The sequence below is a fragment of the Odocoileus virginianus genome, chromosome 24, assembly GCF_023699985.2.
Source record: "Odocoileus virginianus isolate 20LAN1187 ecotype Illinois chromosome 24, Ovbor_1.2, whole genome shotgun sequence".
Classification (NCBI taxonomy): domain Eukaryota; kingdom Metazoa; phylum Chordata; class Mammalia; order Artiodactyla; family Cervidae; genus Odocoileus; species Odocoileus virginianus.
In genome coordinates this window covers 4106720-4119626 of record NC_069697.1, presented here as the reverse complement: position 1 = coordinate 4119626, position 12907 = coordinate 4106720, and the positions used below count along the sequence as shown (strand labels likewise).

The 12907-nt window shown below is 33.9% G+C and overlaps 1 protein-coding gene across 1 annotated transcript in view; it reads left to right on the top strand.

Moving 5' to 3' along the window:
• The window catches only part of CAPS2 (calcyphosine 2), a 46549-nt gene extending 34682 nt beyond the window's left edge, over positions 1-11867 (top strand). Inside the window, 6 exon segments of the mRNA XM_070454221.1 lie at positions 734-852; positions 1844-1917; positions 3471-3625; positions 4794-4925; positions 8185-8281; positions 9783-11867. Coding sequence (XP_070310322.1) covers positions 734-852; positions 1844-1917; positions 3471-3625; positions 4794-4925; positions 8185-8281; positions 9783-9958 — 753 coding nt within the window. The 3' untranslated portion in view covers positions 9959-11867.
• Positions 11868-12907: the final 1040 nt, after the last annotated feature.

Genomic DNA, 12907 nt, shown 5'->3' with positions numbered 1-12907 from the left:
AGGGCCCGCAGGCCACAGCTGCTGAAGCCCGCGTGGTAGGGTCTGCGCTCCGCAGAGAGGAGCCACTGCAGGGAGGAGCCTCACCCTGCGGCAGAGAAGGCCCCGCTCTCTGCAGCTGGAGAAGGCCTGCACAAAGCACCGGAGGCCCCCACAGCAGTGAACACATACATACGGTCGTGTTCAAAACACCGGGTGAAAGAGGCTAGTGCATCTGTCATAGTTCATCAGTGGGCAGCACATCTGGCTGTAGATCAGTAGCTCTATTTCTATATTTTGGAGTGTCGTAATTTCCACGGAGACAATTTGTTCTTTTTTCCTCTGATTCTTTTTTTTTGTTTTGTTTTGTTTTTTTTTTTTTTTTATTAGTTGGAGGCTAATTACTTTAGATCATTACAGTAGTTTTTGTTATACATTGAAATGAATTAGCCATGGATTTACATGTATTCCCCATCCCTCTGATTCTTAAAAAAAATATAAACTGAAATTCTTATTTTTTTTTCATGTCAATTGTTACATCTAAGATTGTTCAAATTGGGAGATTATGAAATTAGTTCTATTTTCCTATGTTATTAGCTGAAGCCTGTGTGGTTTCTAAATATTCTCTCAATATACTTATTTATTAGTATAAAAGTATACTACATTAGATGTAATCAAAATTGAATATTTAAAATTAGTTGTGTTTTACTTCTTATATACTTCATAGTTAAAATAATTCATTTGTTAACTTCTTTAGGGTGCAAACTTGACATTTTTGAGCTCTGATCATCCCAGACTTCCAGAAAGTGTAAAAGAAAACACAGTGCTTACACTTCGAATCACAGATATTGACTGGAGAGCTTTGGATTCTCTCAAGTAAGTCACACATGCATTTGTAATTTTAGAGGTATTATTATTTTTTATTATATTAAAATTAGATTCTATATCAAAGTGTTTTGATTTTAGTTAAGATTTACATTAAAAAAAATAAAACATAGCTATACATGTCTATTTTATGTGCTATACCTTGTACTCAAATACACTCCATGTGTGGGAACAGTTACAATCAAATGGAGATTTAAGATATCCCATTTTAAGTTAGTTAAAGTACTTTATTAATTTGCCTATAACATTTTAATTTTAGTAAATGCTACAAAGTAATACATTTTAAAAGATGAGATACAGTATAATATAATAACTTTTCCCATGTTTTTAGAGTGCTGCTTCTAAGCACTAAAAAAATCTTGGGTCCCACATGCTTGTGGTATTCATTGATTGATAATATACATAGTGAAAAAATAATGCTATGAATCAAAAGCTTTAAATGAATTTGAGTTTTGTGGTTTTTTTTTTAATTGCTGAAAATATTTATGCTATTCTTGTGGAGTGCTTTTTTGGTCACGATTACAGTAACCGGTGTACTATCGGTGCATTAGAGGCCATTATGGCCTTATAGCCATAAACTGGCTATAAGGAAGTCAGTGCTTGTCTTTTACTGTATTGTTCAATATGATTGCATTTTTTTTTCTTTTTAAAATAGTGTATTTACATTTAAAGGTAAAACTGCTTTTAAATAATAATTTTAATTAAGTTTTTAAAAAGAAGATTGAAATAATTATAAAACTGAATATAATGCTTAAAAGTAGTTCTTGGGAGATGTAAGGATTTTAGTCTTGATTTAGCATATTCAGGATTAAAGCAGCAAGCATTAAAGCAGCAAGCAAAGGTGGGAGACTTGATTAATCTCTAAGTACTCTTCTATCTTTCTTTGAGAATTTTTTGAGTCTAAAGCAGGGAAATCTTAGAGTTCCAATACTAAAACTGCAAAACAGTATATTTGTATTTATGGCGAACATGTCAATTGCAGAACTGATTCTGTGGAACATGATGATGTAACCAATGAAGAAGCTAATGATAGGATGATTTTCAAGGCAATTCAAGGTGTGTATCATTACTACACTCTCAAATAGTTTTAATTTTCAACCATTTTCTTTGTAAGGAGTAAAGCAGTATTTTCCAGATATTACTTAGTTTTATGACACTTCATTTATATTGCCTATTTGCTTCCTATCTTTTTACTTTAGACACAAATACATATTTAAAAATATTTTTAGGATTTCTCCTACTTCAATGAGTCTAACTGAATAACTAGTATTATATCATTTATGAACTTAAAAATTTTAGAAAGCACTAGATAGTGTGGTTTTTATCTATGAAATGGACATGTGATTTTTACAATATAGTACTCATTTTATATTGTGGTATCATAAAAAGATTTGTGGTGGCCTAGTGTAGGAAAAAAATACTAGACTGGAAGCCCTGTTTGGACTCTCCATTCAGTAGACATGTGACTTTGTGTATATCTCTTGTACCTCTTTCTTTATGTCTAAAATGGGTATAATAACCTCATTAACTTTCAGAGTTGTTGTAGATAATATGTGAAATATATGTAGGTTTGTACACTAAAATATTTTAAAGATTTGTTTCTAGAGTCTACTCTTGTAATTAGTACAGTTTAGGAGGTTCAAATAGACAAGTCCTTTGTTGACTCTCATAGTCAAGAAGGCAGGAAGACATTAAACCAGTAATCACAGAAATCAACAATAATTTATAAATTTTGATAAGTCTTGATTTATCATATAAAGATGATATGGGAGTAACAAGGCTAAAAGCAGATTTAAAAGTCGTCTAGGATTGGTATTTGATCTCTGAAATATTCTTGATGCTATTGTTAATAAAGTTTATTCTATCATGATCAGTATGATTTTTCACCCTTGTATCTAGTGACATTTTTTTCCCCTCTAAGCAGTATATTTAATAACTGCTTTGGTAAAGATACCTGTATTTTCTTAAGTGAAGATGGTGCGAACTGCATCAAATGAAATCTGCCCCACAAAGAGAATGGGCCTAGGGATATAACTTCTTATAAATTCATAGCAAAAAGGGTTACTTTAAGTGTAAAAGTATAGGATAGCATTCTAAAACCTTGATGTTATTAAATATATGCTACAATTTGAAGATTTCAAATGATTTTAGAAATTTGGAACTGATAAACTGTCAGGTACTTCACTTAAAAATTTATAATTCAGTTGGTAATAACAAAGAAAGAGGAAAAATGTTAAAAATATAGGCTCATCAGGTGAAGTGGAAGCCTGGAAAATTTTTTAAGAATGAAGATTTCATTTGTGATGCTGAGGTTATTTTCATGCTGATAAAGTGAACCGTTACTTTCCTATATTTAAAATATAACTCTCTCACCACACAGTGGTGCTATAGCTCTGATATATTTCACGTGTGATTTTGTGTATAATCCACTTAACTAAAAGCATTCTATTTTTCAAAGTCTTTTGCCAGTCATACATATGATCTGGTTGCATATTCACATCCCTTATTTCAGATATATCAACTTTTTTTTTCTTACCAGAGAAACAATTGCAATTTGATTCATTTATGAATAGGGATAATTAGTTTCCATCACTCTTCTTCCTAAACAGACATGCTGAAAGAACAACTACATAAAAGAGGTGTTCGTATTTTGACTGGATTGGGAAAATACCTTCAACAACTGGACAAAGAAGGAAATGGACTTTTAGATAAGGCAGATTTTAAGCAAGCTCTAAAATTATTTCGCTTAGAAGTGTCTGAAAATGTAGGTACCACAGAAAATTCTCCGCAGTGAGTGACTATTATTCTTAAGTGGCCTTATTCACTTTTTTACTGAAGTTTTTGTAGTTCATTTGTCTCCTTCTTTATACCTCATTATCAGTATTAAGCTGTCTTAAAAATCCTGTTGATTTTTTAAATGTCAACATTCATCCCTCCTTCATATGCTTATTAAGAACCTAATAAGCAGGCATTGTTCTAACACTGAGAAGACATACTTTGTACTCTTCAGGTCTTTATAATCAAAAGAAAGAAAGATATAAATGATTACAGAAAAAGCATGCTAAGTGTTAAAGAGAGAATGCTTTCGGGACATGTGAGATAAATTGCAAGCCAGGTTATGGAGAAGGAGAAGGAAGTCCATGGGATTTCTGGGGTGGGCATGTATCAGAACTGAGTTTTGAAGGATGAGGGGGAATTAGGCAAACAAGAGGGGAGGAGGAGCATGGACAGAAGCTACTTGAGGAGAGGGAGAAGCATATGTGAAGGCTTCAAGAGGAGAGGCGGTGTGGCCATTCCAGGACGCCCCAAAGCCTTTACACCCACGGTTCCCTCCATGTGAGTGGAGGTCCAGCAGACCTCTGTGTCTGCGGGTTGGATTTCTCATCACTCAGGTCTTCTCTACTCAGAGCACTTCACTGACACCTCCACCTAAAGGCGCATCCCGTCCCAAACCTGATCCTTTCTATACCATTTACCCAAAGTGTGAATGTTTTCTTTATGCCACTTCATATAGATTCTCTTATTATTAGTGGTCCTCATCCTATTGGAGCCATTCCAGTAAGTGAAGTGACTTCTTAATTGTCACAGATATAATATATTACAAATAATTAAACGGGCAAATTCAAGTAAATGGCAGCATATTTATTGAAAGGAATGAATTTAAAATGATATACTTGATTTATTACCACTTTTAAATGTTTCTGAACTTTATGGAACTATCTCCATTGCAGAGTTCCTCTAAATAAGCTTTCTTAGTACCTTTGATTGGATTTATATGCAACTTTCTGGAATTTCCTTAAATCTACTACCTTGTCTAGGGCTAGGTATAGCCCTAAACAAAAGATACATGGCTGCAAAATACTATGATGATTATAGTCACAGCCGTATGTAACTTACAGTTGTAACAATAGTCTCTCTGTGATTATTTCTAGGATTTTGAGTCTTTGTGGCTAATTCTAAATAGCAGTGGCAATGGCAACGGCAATGGCAGGGCTGATTACGGAGAATTCAAACGTGCCATAATCGGTGAAATGAATGAATATAGGAAGTCATTTGTTCGAAAGGTAACTTTGTAAAGTAGCCTTTCAAACAGTTGCTTTTACTAGATGGTTAGGTTCATTCTTAAATCGTTAATGAACTACCATGGGAAAAGTTTTAAATCCCTTTCCCTGCAGTGTACTGTGGGTTTAGTAAGGCACAAAAACACACATACATGTACAAATCTACCCATTATACCACAAAACAACCTATGTTTAAGGAAAATACCGTAAAAAGAAAATAAAATCTGAAATTAAATTTCAGTTTTCAAACTGTTAATTCCATAAATTGCTGGCTCCATATAAGCTATATGTCTATATCAATTATTAAATATTTCCCCAAGCCTCAGTTTCTTATCTCACAGCACTGGTCTAAGATAATACATGTAAAATTATTAGCATCATAGCTGTCCAAGTGTCCAAGCTCAATGCATATTATCTTAGGATGATGACTTAAAGATATTTCTCTACTTTTAAAATATGCTTGCTAAATGTTAAAATGAAGACTAAAATGACCATGTTAAACAATAATTTAAAAAAAGAGCCCTAAGTTTTGTAGGAGAAAACATATAACTTTGGTTCTAGTAGCCATTTTTAAAGCATACTTTTGAAAATGAGGTTTTTCTTTTGTATATGTATCTAATATGAAATGTATATATATCCCATATTGGAACAAAGATTGTGTATAGAGTAGTCTGAACAATTACATTGGGCACAAATGGAAACTATAAAAATCTATATCTTTACTGGTCAAAAGGCAAGACAAAAACCTTATGTTAAATTCACCACATAATGCTTATAAATTTGCATTCATTTTTACTTTACATGTCCTGGTGATGGGTGTGAGTGTCTAGAACAGAAACTGAAGAGCTATCTCCTTCGTAAGTCTCGGTTCTGGGAATCAGTTCAGTTCAGCCACTCAGTCATGTCCGACTCTTTGCGACTCCATGAACTGCAGCATGCCAGACTTCCCTGTCCATCACCAAATCCCGGAGCCTACTCAAACCCATGTCCATTGAGTCAGTGATGCCATCCAACCATCTCATCCTCTATTGTCCTCTTCTCCTGCTTTCAATCTTTACCAGCATCAGGGTCTTTTCTAAGCAGTCAGTTCTTCACATCAGGTGGCCAAAGTATTGGAGTTTCAGCTTCAACATCAGTCCTTCCAATGAACACCCAGGACTGACCTTCTTTAGGATGGACTGGTTGGATCTCCTTGCAGTCCAAGGGACTCTCAAGAGTCTTCTCCAACACCACAGTTCAAAAGCATCAATTCTTCAGCTCTCAGCTTTCTTTATAGTCCAACTCTCACATCTGTACATGACCACTGGGAAAACCATAGCCTTGACTAGATGGACATTTGTTGGCAAAGTAATGTCTCTGCTTTTTAATATGCTGTCTAGGTTGGTCATAACTTTCCTTCCAAGGAGTAAGCATCTTTTAATTTCATGGCTGCAGTCACCATCTGCAGTGATTTTAGAGCCCCCCAAAATGAAGTCTCTCACTGTTTCCATTGTTTTCCCATCTATTTGCCATGAAGTGATGGGACCTGATGCCATAATCTTAGTTTTCTGAATGTTGAGTTTTAAGCCAACTTTTTCACTCTCCTCTTTCACTTTCATCAACAGGCTTTTTAGTTCTTCCTCACTGTCTGCTATAAGGGTGGTGTCATCTGCATATCTGAGGTTATTGATACTTCTCCTGGCAATCTTGATTCCAGCTTGCTTCATTCAGCCTGCATTTCTCATGATGTACTCTGCATATAAATTAAATAAGCAGGGTGACAATATACAGCCTTGATGTACTCCTTTCCCAATTTGGAACCCGTCTGTTCTTCCATGTTCAATTCTAACCGTTGCTTCTTGACCTGCATACAGACTTCTCAGAAGGCAGGTCAAGTGGTCTGGTATTCCCATCTCTTGAAGAATTTTCAACAGTTTGTTGTGATCCACACAGTCAAAGGCTTTGGTGTAGTCAATAAAGCAAAGGCAGACGTTTTCCTGGAACTCTCTTGCTTTGTCAGTGATCCAGCGGATGCTGACAATTTGATCAGTGGTTTTCTGGCTTTTCTAAATCCAGGGAATAAGCACAGGTCTTAGTTTGCTAGGGGTACCACAACAAATACCATACACTGGAAGACTTATATAGCAGAAAATTACTGTCTCAGAATTCTGGAGACTAGAAGCCCAAGATGGAGGTGTCAGCAGGTTGGTCTCCCGAGGCTTGTAACTGATGGGCTGTCTTCTCACTGTGTTCTCGGGGTCAGCCCCCCAGTCTGTGCTGTCTGTGTCCTAACCTCCTCCTCTTACGAGGACGCCAGTAATACTGGGTTAGGGTCCACTCTAATGATTTCTTTTTAACTCAGTCACCTATTTAAAGACTCTATCTTCTACAGTCACACTCTGAAGTACTTGGAGTTAGGGCTTCAACAAATGAATTTTGGAGAGGATGCAATTCCACCTGCAAGAGGTACCGTATATATGTGACATTATTGTAAATAAACAAGCTTCATTCTAGTTTTGACTCATCTGCAAATGTGGGATGTTGCTTTGGGTCTGTTGTGTGTTTCTATGGATCCACTCCTTTTCTCAATAAAATACATTTTGTGATTCACAGGATTGCATTGAGTTAAAAGAGCAGTAAAGCAACTAGCATTTCAAAAGGTAGTGTTAAGTTTCAGGAAATAGAGTAACAAAATCCATTTAAAAATCATTTCATTTTCTCATTGATTTTAGTGATAGAATATTTCAGGTTTACTTTTTGAATCAAAATAGTCCCAGCCATTTATCAGCTTCATGTGTCTCCTAGCATGCAGGCATGCTTAAGTCGCTAGCATGGACTCTGCGTCTTCATGGACTGTAGCCTGCCAGTCTCCTCTGTCTAAGGGATTCTCCAGGCAAGAATACTGGAATGGGTTGGCTTTCCCTTCTCTGGGAGATATTCTGGACCCAGGGATCAAACCCTCATCTCCTGCACTGCAGGCAGATTCTTTACTGTGAGCTTTTTACCCAACTCCTCAGTGTTAAAAAGAGGAAAGCCAGGGTAACAGAGGTTAAGTTACTTTCTCAAGGTCAGGGTGCTAGAAAGTGGTAGAACTAATGCTCAAGTGCAGGTCACCTAATATCTTGCTCCAGTATCTTTCCCCTTGTATTAATGACGCTCCCTGCATATTCCAGTTTAGTACTTTAAACTGCTTTGTTTGGAGCTCAAAAATAGCCTACTGCAGAATGGAAAATTAGGTTCTAATGATTTCATAGGAAAAAATAACATTTTTCTCTTTATTTAGGCCTTTATGAAACTGGATTTTAACAAAACAGGCAGTGTGTCTCTTATAGACATAAGAAAATGTTATTGTGCAAAGAAGCATCCTCAAGTAATTTCAGGTAACTACTACAAGTCAAAATGTACTAGACAGATATAAAGGATCGAATTTTGGACTCTGTGGGAGAAGGCGAGGGTGGGATGATTTGAGAGAATAGCTTTGAAACATGTATATTGTCATATGTGAAACAGATCACCAGTCTAAGTTCGATGCATGAAACAGGGTACTCAAAGCTGGGACACTTGGATGACCCAGAGGGATGGGATGGGAGGGAGGTGGGAGGGGGGTTCAGGATGGGGGACACATGTACACCTGTGACTAATTCATGTCAGTGTATGACAAAAACCACCACAATATTTTAATGTAATTAGCCTCCAATTAAAATAAATAAATTTTAAAAAAGAAAAAAATGCACTAGATTTCAAAAATGTGAGTTAATAGTGTATCTATAATTTATAGCATGGACTTGAGGCCATTAAGAGAGGAAATAGTTAATTTTTTAAACCAGAAATATGAGAGCTTCTTCATTTAAAAATTCATAGGTCTATTATTTGTACTTATTTTTTTCATTTACATTTATAATTGAGGAGCAAGTCCTCTGAGTTTTATTGTCTGCTTATGGTTGAAGATTTAAGGCAGAATAAGGGAATAAACATACATATGTCTATTAAAAGTTGAAAATACAAAAATTACTTAAAGAAAAAGGTATTTAAGCTGAAATCACTCCTTCTCTTTAACCAGTCATAATACAATCAGAGATACTTATTTCAATAGCTTATTGTTCTAAGCTAAAAAATCAATTTTTAAAAAGGATGACTTAGATGTTTTATGTTCTCACTTTAAATAGCAAACTAAAGAATTAAAATTTTTTTACATATGTGATTCTCAATAGCATCTTCCTATAGTTTAAAATTAAACATGTTCAATATAACCCACCAGTAGAAATAGCCTACTTAATGTCAGAGATTAAATTAGAATGATTTAATTAACTGGAAGTTCATCCAGCAAAGATTTTTATAGGCCTCTGAATCCTGAATCCTAGTAATATTTTCTAGTTGCAGTTATGAGTAACTGCTTCATAAAGTAACTAATGCCTTTCACACATTGCATTACTGTGTTAACAGCCTATATATCAGTGAAATTGTTTTTTTCTTTCCTCACTTCTAATGGGAGTGAAACTGAGTTCTCTAAAACATTAACAAATACAAAAATATCTACAGTAGTAGCTGTTATTTTGCCCATGCATATATAGGATACACCCTATCAGACTTTTTAAAAAGATACCTCAAATGTATAGTTAAGTCCCCATCATTAAATTCTAGTTCATGCAAGTAAATGTTTAAATAAATTGATGGGTAGTTTGACATAAGATTTCAAATTGCTGAAAAGATTTCATCAGGTGACTTAAGTATTTCTTTTTTTTCCCCCATTTATTTTTATTAGTTGGAGGCTAATTACTTTACAATATTGTAGTGGTTTTTGCCATACGTTGTATTTCTTTATTGTTAGCCATTTCACTGGACTTTTAAGGACATGGTTTCATAGTCAGTACTATTTTACAGGACACTCCACAGAGGAAGAAATCAAATCATCTTTTCTAGAGACATTAAAAGATGCCTGCAACAAGTCTGATGAGGTGTCATATGGTGAATTTGAAGATTACTATGAAGGTCTAAGTATAGGGATAGTAGATGATGAAGATTTTGTTAATATCATATGTACTCCATGGGGGATTTAGTTTTTTTTTTTTTTTTTTTTTGGTCTTGCTTAATCTCACAAGACCTCCAAAAATTGTCTGGTGGTGTAAGGTTTTCTTTCTTGCTTCTACATGAGTCAGTCTGCACGGCAATGCCGGAGACTAAGCTCAAGTAGAAGCAAGAAAGGCGGCACAGATATGAACATGTCATCAGCACTAAGTGTGGAGAGATGAATGTGAAGTATCAAACACCAGAATGTATATCTCTATGATTCTCTTTATTCTGTTTGTTTTTTGTGCTCTTAAAAAAGCTGAGCCTGGAAAGAGAAGCATTCAGAAAGATAGATGGAAGTGTATATGTATAGTCACACACATGCATGCTTGTGCTCACCTGTTTATAAGTTTATAATGATCTGTCTTTTTGATTTATTACTTATCTTGAATATATTTTAGAGGTCATTTTTGTTAGCTTTCTTAGGAAAGTCACATCTGTATCAAACAATAGGAGAGCAGCTATGTGAAACCAAGTTTCTTGCCTGTTGATTTTTTTGTTACCTATTCCCCAAAATGTAATTGACACCATTCTCAATTTGATGAACTGGACTTGGGCCCAAAGCCTATGAGACTGAAATAGTCTGCTTGCTTCAAACATCTGAAAATGTTAAATGAATTAAAGGATATGCAAAAGAAATTTTCCATGCAGTGTGATTATAGATATTTTCTGTAACATGAATATTTAGAATGATGGAGGTTTACCTCAAAAATGCTTATTTAAGCACTGACTTGTCTTATGATTTCTTGTCTTCCAAATCATGTGCTACTGTTTGTTCAATAGAGCACAATGTAATTATTCTAGTGATCAGTTCTATCTGTTCTTTTATTCTGTTTTTAACTGTGCAGTTTTTAATCTGTGCAATTCTTATTATCGGCATACAATTGTTATTTAACTAGAAGCAATACAAAGTGGAAAGAGAAATATTTTCTTAGAATATCAAATAAAGATTTTTAAAAGTATATTATCACTTATATGGACTGAAGGATAATTTAATAATCCTTAACCAAATTGTAAAAAGTTCATTTGTGTCCTAAAATGAATGTATGCTATTCTAAATAGTACCTCTTTTTGGTATACTAAACAACTGAAACTTTTTTTTCCCCTAAATAAATATTTAAAAGTTAGATGCAATCATTTTTTCTAAATTCTTCTATGTTTCTCACTTCTTGGATATACAGAGAGAAGAATAACTTTATAGAGTTGCTTTCAAGTTAATAATTTAAAATTTTATATATTAAGATAACAGATTAGGAAAAAAAACAGTGTCAAGCAAAATAAGAAGTGGTTCAAAATGAAAATACATACTTTATAAAAAATAAACTTTGGCAAATAACTACATTCATCTATACCCTTGGCAACATTATCAGAAGTGTGATGTGTGTGAACACCATAAATTTATAGTAGTACTTTTTCAAGATTCGAGGAGGTACTAAAACTTTCTACTGAATAATCAGAAACAAAGTATGCATAAGTATTTCAGTGCTATTTTCACTAGCTAAATTCTTTATTCCTTGGAATTTTTTTCAATTAGGTTATTTCAATTAAAACAATATGCTGGAAGATATTTTGACAGAAATAAGTCTGTAACACTATTTCTGAGTCACATGCTTTATCTTGGAAAAATTTCTCCAACTGTAGTCATTTAAAACCCTATAATTTGGGATTCTTCTAGAGTTTAACATATTAATAAAACAGTCTATTCTTAAATAAACCTCCAACCTCTTAATTTAAATATGCATGTGATTCTCTGAATATTTGTGATTCTCTATATTTAAGGGATGTAACTTTTTAATAGTTAATTTCTTATTATTTTACACTGTTTTTCCATATAAAGCTATAAAATACATATTCGATATGTTATTTGGCATATTTTGTTATATTATAATTGGTGGCACAATAAATCATTCTGCTTTTGTCCCATTGTCTACATTCTTCTTTGGCTTTGGTATAGTAAAATCTACTATTCAGTATTCAATTTCATAGAAAAGCATTTAATAGAAATTACATTTTCAAACATCCATAGCATAATAATGGACTTCTGACATTACATTTAAAAATATAAGCTTCATATTCTAAAAAATCTCTTGATAAGCTTTAAAATATTGTTATATGTTGTAATGATTTTACATGAAGTTTATAGTTAAATGTATTTCACTGTTCTCAAGATCTTTAAAAGGTTAGTTACTTGTTTGTGGTATAGAATTGCTTTTCCAGTTAACCACACTATTTATTGAATTCTATATCTTGGTTTTACTGTTTCTATTCTTACACTTAAAGTGTTAGAGAATTTTCAGGGAAAATTTACATTTTATTAAGGAAGAGATATTATGTAGGAATTTTAGCTATATTTAATTAGGAAAGAATATACATTTGTATGATAGAGCAACTGGAGTAGAGTATCAATAAAAGTATATGTTCCTATTTTAAATATATGAATATATGTGCTTAATGGACCAGTGGTTCTGCCCAGGGAGAGTCACTTAGAATAATTCATAATATTGATGCAGCTGTAAAACCCATCTTAGTTTATTAATTACTTTCAATTTCTAAATCTAAGCTGTCCATTACTTCAAGAGAGAATTGTGTAAAGTAAGCTATGCTAACTACAGATTATTTAGCATGTATTTATGAGATTACAGTGCTTGCAAAATAAAATATATACTGTGATAAGTTATAATCATTACTAGGTTGACCAGCAAGAATAAACATCGACAGTGAAAGTGCTTAAAGAAGTAGGACCTGAGCCTATAAAACTAGAAGCCACGCAAGAGAAGGAGAATCCAGTGGATTGTATTAGTAACTGATAAGACAGAAAGCTCTCATCATTGCCTCCCACTTTGATGTTTCTATAACTCCTAAGGACAACTTATTTATTGGGTGTCTCCATCCGTCCATGCTAAGTTTCTTCAGTTGTGTCTGAATCTTTGCGACCCCAT